This window comes from Peromyscus maniculatus, chromosome 7 (genome assembly GCF_049852395.1).
Source record: "Peromyscus maniculatus bairdii isolate BWxNUB_F1_BW_parent chromosome 7, HU_Pman_BW_mat_3.1, whole genome shotgun sequence".
Lineage (NCBI taxonomy): Eukaryota > Metazoa > Chordata > Mammalia > Rodentia > Cricetidae > Peromyscus > Peromyscus maniculatus.
Window position 1 is genome coordinate 41,844,570 of NC_134858.1, and position 21,040 is coordinate 41,865,609.

At 43.3% G+C, this 21,040-nt stretch overlaps 1 protein-coding gene and 1 pseudogene across 5 annotated transcripts in view; one reads left to right on the forward strand and one right to left on the reverse strand.

The window, feature by feature from the left end:
* The window catches only part of Ube4a (ubiquitination factor E4A), a 43,674-nt gene extending 27,349 nt beyond the window's left edge, over positions 1 to 16,325 (reverse strand). The window contains exons 1-6 of one of the 5 annotated variants that reach the window (XM_076576155.1): positions 16,134 to 16,325; positions 14,075 to 14,166; positions 10,766 to 10,926; positions 3,532 to 3,705; positions 2,576 to 2,688; positions 537 to 689 (exon numbers count right to left, since the gene is read on the reverse strand). In XM_076576155.1, coding sequence (XP_076432270.1) covers positions 537 to 689; positions 2,576 to 2,688; positions 3,532 to 3,705; positions 10,766 to 10,886 — 561 coding nt within the window. In that variant the 5' untranslated portion in view covers positions 10,887 to 10,926; positions 14,075 to 14,166; positions 16,134 to 16,325. Of the gene's footprint in view, positions 1 to 536; positions 690 to 2,575; positions 2,689 to 3,531; positions 3,745 to 10,765; positions 10,927 to 14,074; positions 14,167 to 14,252; positions 14,359 to 16,121 lie in introns of those variants that run through there. The other 4 variants (XM_076576152.1, XM_076576153.1, XM_076576156.1 and 1 more) reach the window with 4 other exon arrangements.
* Positions 6,314 to 8,039, forward strand: LOC102926138 (phosphatidylinositol N-acetylglucosaminyltransferase subunit A pseudogene; annotated as a pseudogene).
* Positions 16,326 to 21,040: the final 4,715 nt, after the last annotated feature.

Below are 21,040 nucleotides of genomic sequence, written 5' to 3' on the forward strand. Positions count from 1 at the left end.
CTGGCCTGGAACTTGTAGCTTGTCCCACTGTGTAGACATGGAGACCAGGCTGGCCTGGAACTTGTAGCTTGTTTCACTGTGTAGACATGGAGACCAGGCTGGCTCTGAACTTGTAGCATGTCCCACTGTGTAGACATGGAGACCAGGCTGGCTCTGAACTTGTAGCTTGTCTCACTGTGTAGACATGGAGACCAGGCTGGCTCTGAACTTGTAGCAATCTTTGTGCCTGTGCCTCATGAGTGCTGGTTACAGGCATGTGACTGATCAGGTGTTTAGTCTTTTTTTTTTTTTTTTAAGGGTGTGATTTCTAGAGAGTTATATTTGGAGAATAAGAGGCACTGGTTAACTGCGAAGAGAGATGGAACCCAAGCCACAGACAGACTAAGGCTTTATGGCAATCTCATAGTGCTATGAATACTCTGTTCCAGATATGCCATGAGATACATATATATTATGACATGAAAGACATTGATCCAACCCTCACTCACATGCTAAAGTTACTCAAGAGGATAATCTAAAACTCCACGGGGCTTTACCTCTTCCTTGGCTCTTTGGAAGCAGGAGTAAAGGTAACAAAAGATGTGCCTCTCCCCTGCATCTCGATCAGCAGAGAGATTTAACGTTGTAGAAGAAGTCATGCTGATCAAGTGGTTTCCTGGATCTTGAAGCAATAACCGGGCAAAGATGGCCTATTAACGGAAATCAACACAAATACAATCCATTGCAAGGTAAATCCTAGAACATTAAGATATAAAGAGTTTGATACATGCTTTGGCAAGAATCAGATATAGCTCAGTATAAATTTAGAAATGTTAGAAACTAATTATATACACAGTTATTATAAAGCAAGACTCAGATGTCTGGGACAGTCACAGCAAACAGTCACTTGCTGAATGGTGTTAAGAACCAGGGACGAGGGGTTGGGGATTTAGCTCAGTGGTAGAGGGCTTGCCTAGCAAGCGAAAGGCCCTGGGTTCGATCCTCAGCTCCGGGGGTAGGGGTGGGGGTGGGGGGTAAGGACCAGGGACAAAACATGTGAAATCTACTTTTCTGTGTGATTGCTTTAAATGTGAAAGGTAGATGCCAAGTTATCAGTCTTCCCTCTCAATTGTACTGTTTTTTTTTGAGACAGGGTTTCTCTGTGTAGCCTCTCTGCAGACAGACTTGCTCTGCAGACTACTCAATTTTTTTTAAACATTTATTATTATTTTTAATTATGGGTATCTGTGTGGATATATGCACATGACTGAAGGCACTCATGGTAGTCAGAGGCATTGGTTTCCCCAGGAACTGGAGTTACAGGCAGCTGTGAGCCATATGATGTAAGTACTAGGAATTGAACTTGGGTCCTCTAAGAGCAATGTATGCTTTTAACAGCTGAGCCATCTCTCTAGCCTCCTTATTTTGTTTTTTGAAATAGGGTTTCTCCTGTAACCCTGGCTGTCCTGAAACTCATTATGTAGGCCAGGCTGGCCTTCAATTCAGAGCTCTGCCTGCCTCTGCCTCTCAAAGTTGGTATTAAAAGTATCTGCCACCATGCCCAGCTGTTCATCAGGTTTTCAAAGGCACAGTACGCTTCTCATGGGCTCTGATACCCTGGGAAACAGTTCCACCGAACAGGTGATGTCTTTCTGGACTTGATCTCCTGAGGACTAGAACGAGGCTAGAGGAGGGCACTGGGTGTCCTGCTCTGTCACTCTCCACCTCATTCCCCTGAGCGCTCATTAAGCCTGGAGCTCACCATTTTTAAGCTCAGCTGGATGGCCAACAAGTCCCCAGAGTCCTCTTCTCTCTACCCCTCTCATTTGCTGTCCCACATGGCCACAGTCAGTTTCATGTGAGTGCCGGGGAGTCAGACCTGCCTGTGAACCATCTCCCCAGCCTGTTTTACATTTTTTTGAAAGTGAAAGTATGTAAGAAAGAGATGGGCCTTGTCTAATAGGAGTGATAAGACAGGTTCAATAAAAAACCACAAGAGACAGTGACAGTTCCCATAAGAAATGGATAAGATGCCGGGCGGTGGTGGCGCACGCCTTTAATCCCAGCACTCGGGAGGCAGAGCCAGGTGGATCTCTGTGAGTTCGAGGCCAGCCTGGGCTACCAAGTGAGTTCCAGGAAAGGCGCAAAGCTACACAGAGAAACCCTGTCTCGAAAAACCAAAAAAAAAAAAAAAAAAAAAAAAAAAAAGAAATGGATAAGATAAGGAACTCGGAGGAGGGAATAAGAACTCTTTTCTGGCAACTATGAAGGCATTTTAACTGTTTTTTTTTTTGTTTTGTTTTTTGAGACAGGGTTTCTTCATGTAGTTTTGGTGCCTGTCCTGGATCTCGCTCTGTAGACCAGGCTGGCCTTGAACTCACTGAGATCTGCCTGTCTCTGCCTCCTGAGTGCTGGGATTAAAGGCACGCGCCACTGCTGCCCAGCTTTAACTGGTTCTTAAACAATGGGTGGATCTGGATGTGTGGCCAGAGAGGAATACACACAGTGGAAGAGGTGGAAGCAAGCCAAGTTGTGTCTGGAGAATGACTGGGACTTAGCAGCGCGGCTGTGGTCTGCACATAATCAGGAGTGGTACCTGCTCAACATTGCTCATATCAAGCCAGTCTTGATCTTCCAGCTCTACTGCCATTTCTTCCAAGTACACACACCGGCTGGGGATGCCATTCCCGCTTTTCAAGTTTGGATCACCTGTGAAACAGTTTTCATTACCTATAGGTTAAGGGTAATGTCCCTGTCCCCATGACATTGCTTTGTCTTGTTTTCCTTTTCTGAGACAGGGTCTTGCTATGTTGCCTAGGCTGGTCTTTAACTTCTAGGCTCAAGCGGTCCCTCCTCCCTCAGCCTCTCCAGTATTGGAGACCAAAGGCATGTACGGCTGTGATCAGCTTACAACAACTGATCCTGATAGCAAGTCTCTTGAACTCAGGAATACTAGAGTGATCTTGATACATAAAGTAGTTACAGAGCATGGACTGTTATGAATCCTCAGTACAACATTTAGGAAGAAAATTCCAGATACCAGCATTAACTTTAGGGTTGAATTACAGATAGGGCACACAGATAAAACATGTCTGAATCTCTCAGCATCCATGCAAGAAGAAAATGGAGTTAGCTACTCTTTTTACTTCCTTTTAAAGGTAGTACAGACATGTAGTCACACAGCCCAGTCAGCACCAAAATGGCAACAGAGGTTAGATTTGTAGAAATATTGTTTGTTTATTTTTTTGAGACAAGGTTTCCCTGTGTAGCCCTGACTATCCTGGAACTCACTTTGTAGCTCAGGGTGGCCTTGAACTCAGAGATCCACCTGCCTCTGCCTTCTGAGTGCTGGGATGAAAAGTGTGTGCCACCACTGCGTGGCTGAAATACTGTTTTTAAGTTTTTAAACTACTGTTTTAATTTTTTAAACTTACTGAAATAAACCCTGTGCTCCATTAGTTACAGAAGCTTTCTAAGAGCCAAAGGAGTCCCTCGCCTAAGCCAGGAGGGAAGAACAGACAACCAATTGGAGGGGGCAAGTCTGCAACTCACTGTTGTCCAGAGTAATGAGGAAGATCCTTTGGATCATGTGATTGATGTTGAGTTGCTCACATATTTCTTGCCGTGACCGGAAGGAGCGGCTAATCTCAGACACAGAGTAGTCAAATTCGTCCAGGCTCTCTGACACACTATTATCGGAGTCATCTGGGCTTCCTGGGAGCTCATCTGCCAGAACACATAAGCCGTCACACAGTGTGTTCCTCCCTTAGAACAAAACACACTGCCTAGAATGAATGTAACCACCAGGAGGACAACTGCAGGTGTGAAACAAATTATTCATCTCATTAGGGAGCAATTCAAGCCAGGCAAGTGAAGTGCAGGAGTCTGAAATCCCGGCTATAAATCTTGCCTTCTATACAGTAAGCGTCATTACTTCCACCCATAATCGTACGCCACTGTGACAAAATTAGCAACATTACCTAACTTTCTTCGAGAAAAAAATAACTACCAAATAGATCAAATGGCAGTAATACATTGGTTGTGGTAATTTTACACTCAGGAATCTTTCCTGTAGAAGGGTTCCTCAAACCAGAACCCTATAGACAGCTGCTTAATCTGCAGTGCTCCAGACTCCTGTGCTAATGTTCATTACCATTGTTTCTTATTTAAAAAACTGGTGCGCTTTTCAGCTGCCTTTCCTTGTCTCTTTGATGTTTGGTTTTGTGTGCAGGGAATGTGTGTGTCAGTGTGCACTTGGAGGTCAGAGGACAGACAGCCTGTAGCAACACCAGTTTTCTCCTCCTCCTATGTGGGTCTTGGGGACTGAACTCAGGTCATCAGACCAGGTGGCAGACACCTTACCTGCTGAGCCATCTCATGAGGATCATTGTTTTAAAGATGCATTTAAAATGATGTATACGTATGCATTGTGTGTGGGAATGTGATGCTGAGCCATCTCTCCATCTTTTTTGTTGTTGTTTAATGACAGATCTGTACCACACTTTAAAACAGTTTTTTTACCATTTACTTACTTTTGTATGTGTGTATGTTTATGTGCCATGACATGCATTTGGAGATCACAGAACAACTTGGAAACTTGGGGAAGGAAGTCCTTTTTCTCCATCCACCATGTGGATCCAAGGACTGAACTCAGGTCATCAGAACTAGAAGCAAGTGCCTTTACCCACTGAGCCGTCTTAACTGGCTTTACACACACACACACACACACACACACACACACACACACACACACACACACACACACACCACACTTATTCAGAAGGCATCAGATCTCATGGTACTAGTCATAGATGATTGTGAGCTGCCATGTGGGTGCTAGGAATTGAACCTGGGACCTCTGGAAGAGAAGCCAGTGCTCTTAACCACTGGGTCATCTCTAGCTTCTCAACTGGCTTTAAAAATTATTTGTTTGTATAGGTGTTTTGTCTGGATGTATATATGTGCAATGTGTGTGTGCCTTATGGCTGAAGAGGTCAGAAGAGGGCTTTCAAGCCTTAGAACTGGAGTTACTGATGGTTACAAGCCACCACCATGTTGGTGCTGGGAACCAAACCCAGGTCCTCTGCAAGAGCATCACATGCTCTTAAACTGCTGAGCCATCTCTCCAGCCCTTCAATAGGCCTTAACTTACCAACACCAACACTATTCCCTGGAAGTCATGTAGAGACCTTCTTCATTCCATGGATTAATCCTGTGTGTTGTGTGTGTTTGAAACAGGCCTCCTCTTGTCCTCACACTCCCTATAAGGATGATCCTGAACCTCTAATCCTCCTGTCTTTACCACCAAATTCCCAAAATCAAAGGGATGCACACCACATCTGCTTTTATGTGGTACCAGGGATTAAACCCAGGGCAAGCAAGCACTTTACCAAATGAACTCTATCCCCAGCCTTATTTTTTGATTTTTTTGAGGCAGTGTCTTATATTGCCCAGGCCAGCCTTAAACTCTGTGAGGAGGACGGCTTGAACTCTGATGCTCCTGCCTTAGGTTCCTGAGTAGCTGGATCACCAGCCTGCATTAGCAGGCCCAGTCCATCTCATACTTTTAATAGTTGCATTGTAATGTAATTTTTGCCTTTACTATGACTTATGTAGTCACTTAAACTCCATGTTTATTCATCAAGTAAACATGAGAAACTGTTCCAGGGTTTCATGATCTTAAGTAATACAGCACTGAATGTAATCTAATTGTTTTTGTTTATGTGGGTGAGTATTTGTGTAAGACAAAAATCTAGGAAAGAGGACTGGAGAGATGGCTCAGCGGTTAAGAGCACTTGGCTGCTCTCTCGGAGGTCCTGAGTTCAATTCCCAGCAACCACATGGTAGCTCACAACCACCTATAATGAGATCTTCTGGCCTGCAGGGACACATGCAGGAAGAACATTGTATATATAATAAATAAATCTTAAAAAAAAAAAAATCTAGGAAATAGAATTGTTGGCTCAAAGAGCTTGAAAACTTTAGGGTAGGTAAGACTGCTCAGCAGGTAAAGGCACTTGGTTCCCCGGGTTCAACCCTTGGAGCCCACATGGTGGAAGGAGAGAACTGAACAAAGCAAGTTATCCTCTGACCTCCACATACACACATCAAATGAACATAATACAAATTTTTTAAAGCGCTTAAGTATTTTAAAAGTTAACAGAAGTTATTCTCAAAGAGACTGCTTTCATCTACATAACTAGCTAGGGGTATGAGAAAATGTCTCTTGATTTTAATAAATTTGATCTAATTACAGAGGTGGCATGGAAATAGAGGAGCCTACTAGAAAGAAGGCACGTACGGAGGAAAGGCCCACATGACTACAGGAAAGGTCAAGAAAAAATGTGAAGGGGACTGTTTGAGCACCACTACCCTTCAATAAGGAGAAAAATCATTGCACTGTGAACTTCAGGTGACAGAAGACACATTTCTTAACTGGCTTGCACTGAGAACTGATTCCTGCACCAACTCAGCATGGCCTATAGAGGAGGAGGTGGGCATGGGCAGTGCCCCTCAGTGATGCCGTCCACCAACAGCACCCGCACACACAATATATGCATGGTCTCTGACTTTTTCTACCCAAACATGGGAGGTGTGGAGAGCCACATTTACCAGCTTTCTCAGTGCCTCATTGAGAGGGGGCACAAGGTCATAATTATCACCCATGCTTACGGAAATCGAAAGGGCATCCGTTACCTCACCAATGGTCTCAAAGTTTATTACTTGCCTCTCAGAGTCATGTACAACCAATCTACAGCCACGACTCTCTTCCACAGTCTGCCATTGCTCAGGTACATATTTGTCCGGGAGAGAGTTACAATAATCCATTCCCACAGTTCTTTTTCTGCCATGGCCCATGACGCTCTCTTCCACGCCAAGACAATGAGGCTTCACACAGTTTTCACAGATCATTCCCTTTTTGGATTTGCTGATGTCAGCTCTGTGCTTACAAACAAGCTTCTAACTGTGTCTCTCTGTGACACAAATCACATCATTTGTGTCTCTTACACAAGTAAGGAAAACACTGTACTGCGGGCAGCCCTGAACCCTGAAAGAGTGTCCGTCATTCCTAACGCTGTAGATCCCACTGACTTCACCCCAGGACCACTTAGGAGGCATGGCGGTGTAATAACGATTGTTGTCGTGAGCAGACTGGTTTACAGAAAAGGGATCGACTTGCTTAGTGGTATAATACCCGAACTCTGTCAGAAATATCCCGAGTTAAATTTCCTAATTGGGGGAGAGGGACCAAAGAGCATCGTTTTGGAAGAAGTACGGGAAAGATACCAACTACATGACAGAGTACATCTTTTGGGAGCTTTAGAACACAAGGATGTCAGAAATGTCTTAATTCAAGGACATATTTTTCTTAACACCTCCCTGACCGAAGCCTTCTGCATGGCGATCCTGGAAGCCGCCAGCTGTGGTCTACGGGTTGTCAGCACCAAGGTTGGTGGGATTCCTGAAGTGCTTCCGGAGAATCTTATTATTTTATGTGAACCTTCAGTAAAATCTTTGTGTGAAGGGCTGGAAAAAGCTATTTTCCAAGTGAAGTCGGGGATGTTCTCAGATGCAGAAAATATCCACAATGTAGTGAAGGCTTTCTACACCTGGCGGAATGTGGCCGAGAGGACCGAGAAAGTGTACGAGAGGGTGGTGGAGGAAGCTGTGCTGCCGATGCACGGGAGGCTGACCAGGCTCACCTCTCACTGTGGCCCACTTACAGGCCACATTTTCGCTTTGCTGGCTGTCTTCAGCTATCTCTTCCTCATGTTCCTGAGATGGATGACTCCCGATTCTGCCATCGATGTGGCAATAGATGCCACTGGGCCAAGGGGAGCGTGGACTCATGAATGCCCTCATGATACAAAAGGAGATGAGATTGACAAGGTATCCAAGAGCGAGCCTGAACTGTAAACTTTAGACAGTTCTATTAATACAGCTGAAAAAGAACCTTGTCCTTTTGTTTTGGGGCTTCGAAGGTAACTTGGTAAACTATGCTACCTCTGTAGCATTCACCGGTTCATTTGAGGAAAGCCGAACACTCACATGATTCCTGAGCTTGGAAGCTCCTTGTACTCCTTTGAGGGAGACCAGTTCGGCCACTCAGGTCTGAAAGTTTCAGATTACTGAAATCCCTCCAGTTGGGAGCCTTCGGTGCTAGGTCATTTTTGGCCAGTTTTTAACATTATACCATCAATTCAACATCCACCAGACACACACAAGCTTTCTTTAGGGAGATATAAAGTTATGTGAACTATTTGAAGTCAAGTTGATGTTTCTTTATTAGACCCTGAGATTATACTCTTACACATAGGTCTACTCAGAAAGTGTACCAATCTGAGCAACTTGCCAACATGTTTTGAGTGCCTGCTCTGTATGAAATGTTGGACAGGTAGTGCCTGCCACTTAGGACTAGTTAATGTGATGCAGTCAAACAGTTAACATGTCCCAAATGCTCAAGTTACTTAATTTGAGGAAAATGCCACATCACATACTCTTAGTACCTCTCTAATCCTGCTGTATGCATTCTCCTAGGTGGATACTTCATATCATGTGTGTATGAAGAGATTTTGCTTTTCAAGTCCTAGGGGCTGGTACCACTGTTGTAGGCTTAAAAAAATTACTTATTATTGTTGTGTGTTTATGACATGTATGTAGGGTAGAACAATGCGTTTCTGTATACAGACCTTGATTATAACTGTCAGTGTATGTAGAAACACACCGTTCCACCCAGCTATTTATAATTAACGTGAAGTGAACATTGAGGAATTTTCTAAAAAGTTGTATTTTTTTTTAACTGCATTGCTTCTGATGTTATAGTCGCATGCATAAACCAAGGCTGTTAAAACATGCTCGTGACCAAAAATAAAGACAAGAATTTGACATTTTAAACAAACAAATAAAAATCTAATTGTTTAATTTTTTTTATTACATTTCTTTAGAGTGTGTATGTGTGGTTGGTTGTATGCTTGCTACAGAGCACATGCAAGATCAGAGGACAACTTGTTGGAGTCTTTTCTTTTTTTCCACCACGAGGATCCCAGGGACTGAACTCATCAGGCTTAGAAACAGGAGCCTTTGGCCCCTGAGCCATCTCAACAGCCCCTACTGTAGTTTCAACAGGCATTTTCCTGTAGATTAGAGAGACTGGAATTTTCATCTTTTGGTATTTAAATTGCCGTCACATTTTGTCTTCTAGTTTTTCCTACCTTTTCCCCCTTATCAACTGAGTTCCTTTAAAGTTTTATAGAGCAACTCAAAGGTTGCCTCTCAGAAGGGCACTCACAGGAATGTCCTTATAAAAATAGTGCCTGCCGGTCAGAAGAAACTATGAGGGTGGACAACTTCTTTTCTTTCTCTTTTTTTTGTTTTTTCAAGACAGGGTTTCTCTGTGTAACAGCCCTGGCTGTCCTGGAACTTGGTCTGTAGACCAGGCTGGCCTTGAACCCAGATCTGCCTGCCTCTGCCTCCTCAGTGCTGGGATTAAAGGTGTGCGCCACCACTCCCTGGCCGACTTCTTTTCTTTCTTGACAAAGTGGTATTCTGAAAATTGTACCAAACTCTCAGAAGTAAGATATGCTTCCCTGTATGAGTTCACAGACCTGAAGCTCAGCACAGGAGGCCAAAGGTTCTGGCGGAATACTAATTGCGGTGACAAACAGGTTGGACCTGGTGGCATGAGGAGCTCAGTGTAAACAAACTAAGTGATGAGGGACCAAGCCAGTGACAGAAAGCATGTCCTTGCCCTGTTCCTACAGCTTGCGGCTTACGATGCTCTCAGCCCGTTCACAGCCAGTTCGAAAGCCTCACACTTCCTTTCTCTTCCTCCGTCTACAACCTCTTCTTCCCCTGTCTGTCGTCTTCCCTCCTGCCTAGTCAATCCGAATCGTAAAGCGAGGCCAAACTCAGCAGCGCACCTCAACGACACACCTTTTTAAATAAATGAAGGGAAAACGGAAACCACTTCTCCTTTATCAAAAGGAAAAAAAAAACCCACTATTTTTGTGTGTGTGTGTGTGTGTGTGTGTGTGTGTGGTCATTTCTTGTTTGAATGCTGTGACTCTCCCAGGGGACAATTTGTCCCAGGGGACAAATATATTCTAATCTCTCCGGTCTGTCTCCAGATAGAACGGAGCTGTACTCAATCTTAAATTCAGTTCCAAATGAGGAACACTTTTCTGGCTATTGAGAGATTATTCTGAGTTTCATTTTTTTCATATTAAAGCTAAGATTAGATTCTTAGCAGTCTGTCCTAAACAGCAGTGAGCTACAAAGGGGGCCACTCAGCAGAACCAAAGATACACTTCACCTGAGAGGTCTTCCCAAGTGCTGGCTTAAGAGCAGCTCTTTTTTGTCAAGAGATCAGACAGCTTTTATGATTCTCTGAGATCTGGTTTTACAGCTGCGTGCAGCTTGCTTACCACACCACCTTGGCTTCCTACGCTACAAAGCTGCTACCAGACAGCAGATTTCCCTTTACTGAAACACCCGACAGCCTCGGGATCACGGCTGTCACCTGCCCCTCTGGAAGCACCTGTTAGCCAACCTCTCTTTATGTGAGTGAGGACAGCACAGGGGAGGCCCCTCAGACAAAGCCAGCCGTGAAAACCAACAACAAACCAACGCTTGCCTTCAAACCAAGACAGACAGACAGAAAATAAAAGCAAAACAACCTCTGCCCCAAACTTAAGTTCTAACGGCAGTGAATTTCCTAAGGAACCCTTCCCCTGGGAAGGCCCGGCTCTGGGTCGTGGCATCTGCTGCCACTGGCTCCTCTACTTACCAGACTGCTGCTTCAGCTGCTCTTTTTGGATTGCTGCAAACTGCTTGGCATCAGCCAGGGAGCCGAAAAGAGCAGCAAAGGGGTTACTTGAGATGTTGTTGTTATTCTCCTGGTCTGTCATTTCACTTTAGGGTCTCCTCCATCCAGCCTAGGGGGCGGGGCTACGCAAAGGACAAGAATTAGATTCAGCAGCACAGGTAACACAAGCACTGGAGCAGACCCACCCTTGTTCTTTTCCCATTTCTTGAGCACCACGCATTTGAAAATGCTCTGGAGTAAGACCTGCCAATTCCTGTTCCCAAACTCAAGACATATTTGGCAAGATGGTTACAAACCTACCAACTGGATACAGCTAAGACGGTCAGTGACTGCGATTCCCCACTAACTGTAACCACAGCACTGAGACGTACCACCACGAGAATTCTGAATTTCCCGTAAGTTGTTAAGCTGACAGACCAGTTTTCATTCACATGCAGAAGACGAGGTGGCACCTGCCCAGACCGCTACAATGCAGGGCTGAAGCTGGGAATTCCTTAGCTATACAGGAACTGATTTCTTCTTTTTCTAAAAGGCAGGTTTTCATACATGGAGAGGGGAGGGGGCGCTCAAATTCATTATGTAGCTCAGGAGGACCTTGAACTCCTAATCCTTCTGCATACACCTAAGTGATAGGATTACAAGCATGCACCACCATGCCTGGCTTGATACTCAGATTTGGAATGCTGAACAGATATGAATGCTGGATCAAGGACAGGATCAGATTAGCTGTATGTTTGTAGGTCTCATGTATATTAAGTAACCTAATTCTACTCACAGGTTTAAAACTACAGATCTGGAGCTGGAGAGATGGCTCATCGATTAAGAGTGCCAGCTGCCATTCTGGAAGACGTAGGTTCAATTCCCAGCACCCACATGGCAGCTCACTACTGCCTGTAACTCCAATCCCAGGGCATCTGATGCCCTCTTCTGGCCTCCACAGTCACCAAGCATGCACATGGTACACAGACATATGTGCAGGCAAAACATCTCCTCACATAAAACAAACAACAAACAAACAAATAAAAACAAAACTACAGATCATTCTTCAACTAAAGTCTAAACATTCTTGTTTGATTTTTTTTTTTTTTTCTGTTAAAATGGGATAGGATCTTTTTATATAGCCTAAGCTGGCCTTGAACTCATGATCCTCCTGCCTCAGCCTTTAGAGTACTGGAGTTACTGGCATTCATTATGCTCAACTAATTTTTTTGATTCTATACTAATTTTTACTGCTTATCTATTTTTTTATATTCAAAAAACAAATTCAACTGTCAGGTAGACTACCATAATATAGATAAAACACCTCAAAGATGAGGTGATAGGATAGGGAGGAGGAAGAACATTTGATCTACCATTAGTTAATTAGTTAATTAGTCTGTGTTTTTGAGACAGAGCCTCACTATAAAGCCGAAGCTTCCCTGGAACTTGATGGCTCGCTTGAAACTTATGCTCCTCCTGTGTCTGCCTTCTGAGTGCTAGAATTACAGGAGTGCATCACCATTATATGGTCTTGCCAAGGCTGGCCTGAGTGCATGATCCTCTTTGTTTCAGCTACCCCAGTGTTGAGATTATAGGAACAAATCACCACGCTTAACTTACCTTCAGTTCATGGAAGTAAGGCTCCTTACAAAATCATATTAACAAAAGCTACTACAAATTGGAAAAGTCACCCTTAATTACTGGAGGAAGAGAGTTTATATCACTTCTTGGCACTTCTGAGATATTTCGGTCAGTTGCTTTATGGCCTCTGCTATTTTACTGCATCAGAGCTAAAAGCTAATTAGCCATAGTGACTGCCAGTCATTCTAGCCTCCTAGAGGATGGTGCATGGCTTTCCTACTCTAAGGAAATGAACTCTTAGGTGCTGCTTTTTCTTTGCCATGTATATTCAGTTGAACTTAATAAAAAGTATCATTTTATGTTGGAATTAACAGTCCTTGAGAGGACTTTCTCCCATATAACCACTGGATAAGCTTAGTTCTCCTCTAATTCATGTGATGCCACACTCAACTGTCGTCTCACTGTTGGCTCCCTACCACCGTTCCCCTACCCCAAGGTATCCTGAACACTAAAAGATGACAAATCGTATAGTGAACTCTTGGCAATATTCCAGAGACAAAATAGCATCTTTTCCCTCAATATTACCATAGTTTTTTCCTCTAAGGATCAATTTCACTCAAGACATATATCCAGATGCACTGATCTCATCCACCGGTTCCAAGAAGCGGGGTAGAGGACAAAGTGACTGATCTAAGAATGAGCAAAAGACCCTATCAAGGTTTACAGGAATCAGTGAACATTGTCTTTGGACTTCTGGCTGAATCAATTAAGAAGGGAACTCTTTCTTCTTTAGTTGCTAGGCTAGTAAAACACAAGCCTAGGGTTGCCACCTTCCAGACTTCAGTTATAGAAGTCAACTAAATGCAAAAGTTAGCTTGAAGAGTGTGTGTGTGTGTGTGGGGGGGGGGGGGGGACACAGGTATGCAGGCAAAGTCCATAACTGCATAAGTCAGTTTTAAGTGTGTATGTGTGTGTGATACAGGTATGAGACATATATGTATACAGCTATAGAGGCCAATTGAGGTTACTGGGGTTCCTATTTCATCACTCTCCTTTCTCACTGGAGACAGGCTCTCTTACTGAACCTGGAGCTAAGATGAGAGCCAGCAAGCACTACCTGTCTCCATTCCCCATAGTTCTGGGGTTGCAGATGTACATGTGGACACATCTAGCTCTTTATGTAGGTGCTGAGGATTTAAACTCAGGTTCTCATGCTGGGGCATCAATAGCTCTGACCCACTGAGTCATCTCCAGGCCTTTGCTGTTGTTATTGAATGAAGCAGGGTCTCACTGTGTAGCCCAGGCTAGCCTTGAACTTGTAGTGATTCTTCTGCCTCAGTCTCCAAGTGCTAAGATTAAAGGCATGTATTACCATGCCTGGCTTGAGTAATTTTTAAAAATATAGTTGAGCTGGGCGGCGGTGGTGGCACACGCCTTTAATCCCAGCACTTGCAGACAGAGGCAGAATCACTACTAAGTTCAAGGCCAAGGCCAGCCTGGGCTACAAAGTGAGTTCCAGGACAGCTAGTTACACAGACAAGAAATCCTGTCTTGAAAAAACAAAATAAAACAAAACAAAACAAACAAACAACAACCATCACCACAACGGTTTTCGCCTACCTTACTAAACTCATCTTTTTTATATTTTCTTAAAACCAGTACAGAGAATTTCTTTCTCTAGAAACAAGGCTAAATGGTGTAACAACTTACAGGGAAAAGGAGGGCTGATCACCTGATGAAAATCTCTGTGGAGATTCCAGTTTAGATATAGTCATTGAGCTTACACATGTAAATTAAAGTACCTAGAAAGAAAAGAAAAGTCTCATAAAATGGAACCTTGATATTTTGTTTGTTTTAAATTTCTCAGTTTGAGTACTGTGGTGCTCACCTTTAATCCTTGCACTTGGGAATTGGAAGCAAGAGGCCAGTCTAGGCTACACAGTGAGACCCTGACTCAGAAATAAATGAAGGGTTGAAGAGATAGCTCATTTAGGATGATTTACAGCTCCATTCGAGGACCAGCGCCTGGACCCCAGTACCCATAACTGGGCAGCTCACAGCTGCCTGCAACTCCAACTCCGAGGGATCTAGCAACCGCTTCTGTTCTCTGGAGGTATCCACACACTCTTACAGATACACCCATAAATAAAGTTAAAAAAACATCTTTACATGAAAGAAAGAAACAAACAAAAGCTTGGAAAAGTGGCTTGGCAGTTAAGAGCACTTGCTGCTCTTCTATAGGACTAGAGTTCAGTTTCCAGCACCCATGTTGTTCATAACTTCCTGTAACTACAGCTCTTGGGGATCCAATGCCCTTACATGTACACATAAGTAAAATATCCTTTTAGAAAAAAGAAACACTAACAGTAATAAAAATAAACAAATCTCTTGTTTTCAGCTGCCAGACAGGAACACACCCATTCTGTTGTTAGCTTTTGGGATGGTACAACCACCAGCCCTTCAAAGCCTTTGGATTTGATTTGTTTTTAATAAGTCTTCCTTGATAACAAATTTCACTCTGTATACCTACTGCAAAAGTCTACATCTATAAGAAGTGTCTACCATTGGTCCCATAAATTTCTCCCATCCTCTCCTGATTTAAACTTTCACTTATGTAGAGTAATGTTAATTTTTTAAAGCAACTATTGGCTCCTCTGAGCATACAGATATTTGAAGATCATGTCTGATATGGTTTTAAAGTAGAACTACCAGTAGCACTTTAAAACAGAGACTGTCGAAACCAAGCTCTATGGATAGGGTTGGATGGGGTGGGGTATAGTTCAGTGCTAGGGCATTTACTATATACCAGCGCTTGTGTTCCAATCCCAGCAAGTCCCTGCCCAATTAAGCTGTACCAAATCGTCTCTAATAAAGTCTCTATTCTGGAATAAAAAAATGTTTCCAGGCTAACATGCTCTACCGAGAAATAGCTTTAGTGCTACCTGCGGTATCGCAACAAAAATCCTTGTAACACATTTATCTGCAAGCTAGAAGGACTTCATCAAGTGAAACACATACATGCCCCAACCAAAAACAAAACAAAACAAAACAAAAACCAAATAAAGATAAAGAGGAAAAAACCCAAACTCCACCAAACCCTAGCATCCTGTCTTGGGACGCATTTTATAGTTTTCTCTCTGGAATAAAAAAAAGTCAATGACAGCGAGACAAAACCCATTCTTGCTCTAGGAGACAAAAACGGATCCTAAAGGGAACACCACTAAATACAAAGCTTCTGAGTTGTGGTCACTCAATCTGAGAATGTTTTCTCAATCCAAGAAAAACTCGAGCAGAATCTCAGAAGAGTTACAGCGACAAGCCCATCACTCGCTTTAAACATCAACATCTTGCTACATGCACTCAACTGGGGTGATTACTATGACTCTAGCTTCGTTTCGTCCCGTTTGCATCTGGCTTTCTGTCGTCCACTCTTTATATTTTATCTTGGGGTTTGGCAAGAGATTCGTGGGCAGGAGGGAGACCCACCCACCCGGCGCAGGTCCTAGATAAAAGAAGTCGAAAGACAGCCACAGCCAACATTCCGGTCCTTTCTAGCAGGGTTTGGCAAAGAAGAACATGTGGAGAGACACCCGACGCTGGAGCACCATAAGGGTTTCCAGATCAGACAGGGTCGAAGTTCAAGAGGAGGGACCCAGGTCAGGTAAGGGAGAGCTGCAAGTGTGCAGAGCCCTGCACTGGCAATTGCTTAGCTGAAAACCCCGGCCGCAGGCCCAACACTTTCCTCCCCTGAAGATACCTTCTGTCTTACCAGAGCCTGGAAGGGCAGCAACGACGACACCTCACAGCCACAGCGACCAAAAGGTTCCCACTTCCGACTCAGCAAGGCAACCGGAGCTGACATCATCGCTGAGCGCCGCGCCTGTCTGGGCTCTACCCTGCGCCGGAAGTAGGGGCGTTGTCGGTCCTCGCCCACTAATGGCAGGCAAAACACCGGCAGGGCGCACGCGCACACTAGCTGGCGGCTAGCAGGGGGGCGGGCCGGAAGTGGCCTTGGGATTGGGCGAGGCGATGGGGCGGGGCGGGGCGGGGCGGGGCTGGTTCGGCGTTCAGTGGAATGTTAAGCTGGACCCTGGAAATCCATCTCTTGAGGGCAGATGCAATATTGTGATCTCTGGCTCTGTGAGCAGACTGCGGCTTTCTGTTTTTTTCCGCTCCCACCTGTCCTATTGCTTTTTGGAGCCGATCCACTTACTCTTCGTAGTTAGCAATACCAACAAAGACAATGTCTAAGAAGTTATGAGCAGGTTTTGGTGCCAAGCACTGTGCTATTTTGGGTTGGACTTAGTTTTATATATACAATGGTAACAGTATACATCCTACTAGTCTGTTTTGAGGTACACAAAATTAATGAAAGCAGCAAGAGTACTGTTCACAAAATGAGAAAATGAGGGGAAAATTGCATGTCATAAGCAATCAAGGATTAATATTAAGAATATATATAAAGAACTAGAACTCACTGAGTGTGGTAGTCCGTACCTGAAATCCAAGCCCTGGGGAGGGAGGTTAGAGAAGAAGATCAAGAAGTTCAGGCCAGTATGGGTTATACAGCGGTTCTCAACCTTCCAAATGCTTTAACCCTTTAAGACAGTTCATGTTGTGGTGACCTCAACCATAAAATTATTTTCATTGCTACTTCATAACTGCATTTTTTCTACTGTTACAAATCGTAATGGAAATATCTGATATGCTCCACCACAAATTCCACCCCTACCCACGTGCCCACGAGCACGAAAAGGGTTCCTACTCCTGGGATACATAGATTCCAGCCTTTTCTGGGTTATGTGGCAAAACTCTCAAGAAGAGAGGGGCGATGGGAGGAGGGGAGATTGGAACCCTTATCTTTTGTTGTTGTTGTTGAGACAGGGTTTCTCTTGCGTAGCTTTGGACCCTTTCCTGGAACTCACTCTGTAGCCCAGGCTGGCCTCAAACTCACAGAGATCCACCTGCCTCTGCCTCCTAAGTGCTGAGATTAAAGGCATGTGCCACCACTGCCCGGAGGAACGCTATCTTTTGATGATGGGAATTTAAAATAGTGCAGCCTCTTTAGAAAACATTTTGGTGATTTCTGAAACTGTTAAACATAGCATTATTACACGAATCACATGATCCAGTAACCTAAATTTTATGATGTCCCTTACAAACTGAAAGTAGGGTTTAAATAGGAATTTGTCCACCAGAGTACAGCAGGATTCACAGTAGTCAAAAGGTAGAAACAACCCTGAATGTCCATTAATGGGTACACAGATATTAACATAGATTACATAAGCCTAATACAAGCTTATGGTGTTAAAAAGGAATAGCGCTCTAATACATGCTAAAACTGGACAGACCTTGGAAACCTGCTACTTGAAGTAGGCTGGACACAAAGGGACACATGCTGTGTGAGTCCATGTATATGCAATACCTAGAATAGGCAAATTTATAGAGATAGGAAGCAGGAAAATGTTGCTAAGGGTTAGGGATGGGTAGGGAACGGGCTCAGAGTCTCTGTTCATGGTGATGAAGACGTTCTGGAAATGAACAGTGGTGACAGCTGCCCCACAGTTGGAAAGCACTTAACGCTGTGGAACGGCACACTCAAAAGTGACTGTGTTTTTCATTGCTGTGATAAAATACCCGCGGAAACAATGCCAAGAGGCAAGGACTGATTTTGGCTCCCAGTTTCAGACCTTTCCATCTAAGGTCAGCCAAGGCAAAGGAAAATACCATGGTGGTAAAAGCTCGTGGCAGATGCTGCTTACCCTTGACAGCAAGCAGCAGAGAATGCCGTTAACAGTGGGCTTCTTCCTCCCTGGTTATCACACTGGAGCTCCGGGGCCATTGGATGGTCCATCCAGAGCAAGTCCCACATCAACAAATGTGCTTTAATAATCATCAGGATTGCTAAAATGGTAACTTTAGTCAGGCACATGCAATATGCCCGTAATCCTAGCACTTGGGAGACTGAGCTAGGAGGATTCTGATTAAGTTCAAGACCAGCCTGAGCCACAAAGCAAGATCTTACCCCTAAAACACCAAATCAAAATAACAAAAGACTATAAAATAACAAATTTTGTGTCATGCATATTTTTATCACATACATAAAAGCACTGTGCAGTGTTTGAGTATCTACTGCTGTTCTACCTCCTAAAGACATCGAATAGGGAAAAAATTCAGGTGTGTATATGAGTGTGCCTTTGTGATGTGTGAGTGTGAGTGCAGGTGTGCAAATGTGTGTAGATCAAAGACAACCTTTGAGAATTGAAGTTTAGTTTTAAAAATTAAACGTTTCAGGGTAGGAGCGATGGCTCAGCAGTTCATGGTACTTGCTGCAAAAGGTTGGTGCAATCCCTGGAACCCACATAAGGTAGGAGGAAAGCAGTTGTCTTCAGACCTCCACACACGTGCACATGTGTACAGCATGCATACATACAATCACAGACTTGGTGTTAGAAGCGGGGCATGGTGGTGCACACCTTTAATTTCAGTAGTCAGTAGTCAGGAGGCAGAGGTAGGCAGATCTCTGAGTTCAAGGCCCAGTGTGGTCTACAGAGCTAGTTCCAGGACAACCAGGGCTACACAGGGAAACCCTGTCTGGAAAAATCTAAAAAGAAAATTGGTGTTAGAGATTATGAGTTATGAATTGGAGGCTAGCTGAACAACACAGGAAAATTCAAGGGCAGTCTGAGTTGTATACCAACACCTTGCCTCAACAAAAATTTCAATGGTTAGAAATTTTAAATATAAATCTTGCAGAGCGGGGCGGCCATTAATATCAACACTCAGAAGGCAGAGACAGATAGATCCCTGTGAGTTCAAGGCCAGCCTGGTCTATCAATAGAGTTATAGGTCAGTCAAGGCCACACAGTGAGACTCTGTCTCAAGAATATATATAATGTAAATATATATATATATATATATATATATAAATCTTAATATTTACAAATAAAAATACAACCTAAAAGTTACAAAAGACAAATGAAATGTATTACATGTGAGTATTTGAAAATGTACATAAAACATAAGGAAAATTTAAAAATATTTGCAAATATCACAAAAGATATAGTTTTCCCAGATATGTACAGGACTGATACAAGCCAATAAGGAAAAAACCTCTAATTTCTCTAATTTGATATAAAAGAAAAACAAATGGTTGATTCCTAGTTTTATAAGGGAAATTAAAATTAAAACTATATTGCAAGGAGCATGGTGGAGCATGCTGTAACCCCAGCACTTGGCATATGGAGGGGGGAAGATCGAGCAGTCAAGGTCATCCTTTGCTATACAGTGAGTTTGAGGCTAATCTAGGCTACCTCAAACCAACCAACAAACACATAAACAGAAAACCCACCCTACACTGAGATATCACCTTAAAAATCATATTGACTGTTGTGGAATATTAGTTGAAGATGTGTTATATTTGTTTATGCTGTGGAATATCTGTTTAATGATGCAAAGATGTGTTGCATTCTTTCATGTTGCATTTGTTTAACTCTGTAAAGCTGTGTTAGTTTGCCTGTCTAAAACACCTGATTAGTCTAATAAAGAGCCAGATTCTCAAAGCTAGCCAGGAGAGGGATAGGTCGACCTGCCAGGCAGAGAAAATAAATAGAAGAGGAACTCTAGACTCAAGCGAGTGAGGAGCAAGAAAAGGAGGAGAAGAGGACACCAGGGACCAGCCACCCAGCCACCCAGCCAGCCACGGAGTAAGAAGGAAAAAAAAAGATATGTAGGATAAAGAAAGGTAAAAAGCCCAGAGGCAAAACATAAAGAGAAACAGGGTAATTTAAGTTAGAAAAGCTGGCTAGAAACAAGCCAAGCTAAGGCCAGGCATTCATAAGTAAGAATAAGTCTCTGTATATTTATTTGGGAGCTGGATGGCAGGCCTCCAAAAGAGAAAAACAAAAAACAAACAAACAAACAAACCCAAAAAACCAACTCCAATTGGCACAGCTCAAATATCAGCAATAAGTTGGTAACCCACGTGCATGGCAGCAACAGGAACTTGTTTGCTGTGATTGGTAGTATACATTGATACAACTGCTATGGAGTGAATTTTACTTGAATAAAATTACAGGTGCAGATATTTTCCAACTATACCTTTTATTCTATTTGTAACTAATACTTTACACATGTTCAAAATGACATTTATTGTTAAAGCTAAAACAACAAAGCCCTAAAAACTACAAAACACAAGACCTAGGTGACAATCTCATGATTGTATTGTACTCCAGTGGCTCTCATTTGTACCTTTAGCCTTAATCCTTTTTAATAGTTTTTCTGCATTTTTTTTTACTATTCCTGACCAATTAATATTAAAAACCATGTATATACCTTAAAAAATTTTTTTTAGTGGCAATCAAGTCTAATATTCTAGGACTTTGAAGAACTGTTGCTGTCCATGAATCAATTTTATCCTGAAGAATGACTATGTTTTCCTGAACAATAGTTACATGTTTCTTGGTATGAGTAGAGAGCTGGCTATGTTGAACTTGTTGGTTGCCTATTGTAGTGGTACCGGTGGTCACTGACCCTGTCAGGGCCATTTCTAGCAGGAGTAGTAAAAGAATCTAAGGGTGTAAGTATTGTGGAACCTCTTTCGGAGCCTTGCTTCCTGGGAACACATCCAAGTCAGGGGCCAAGAGTATGAATCTGCACCTGTCTCCCTGGCAACAG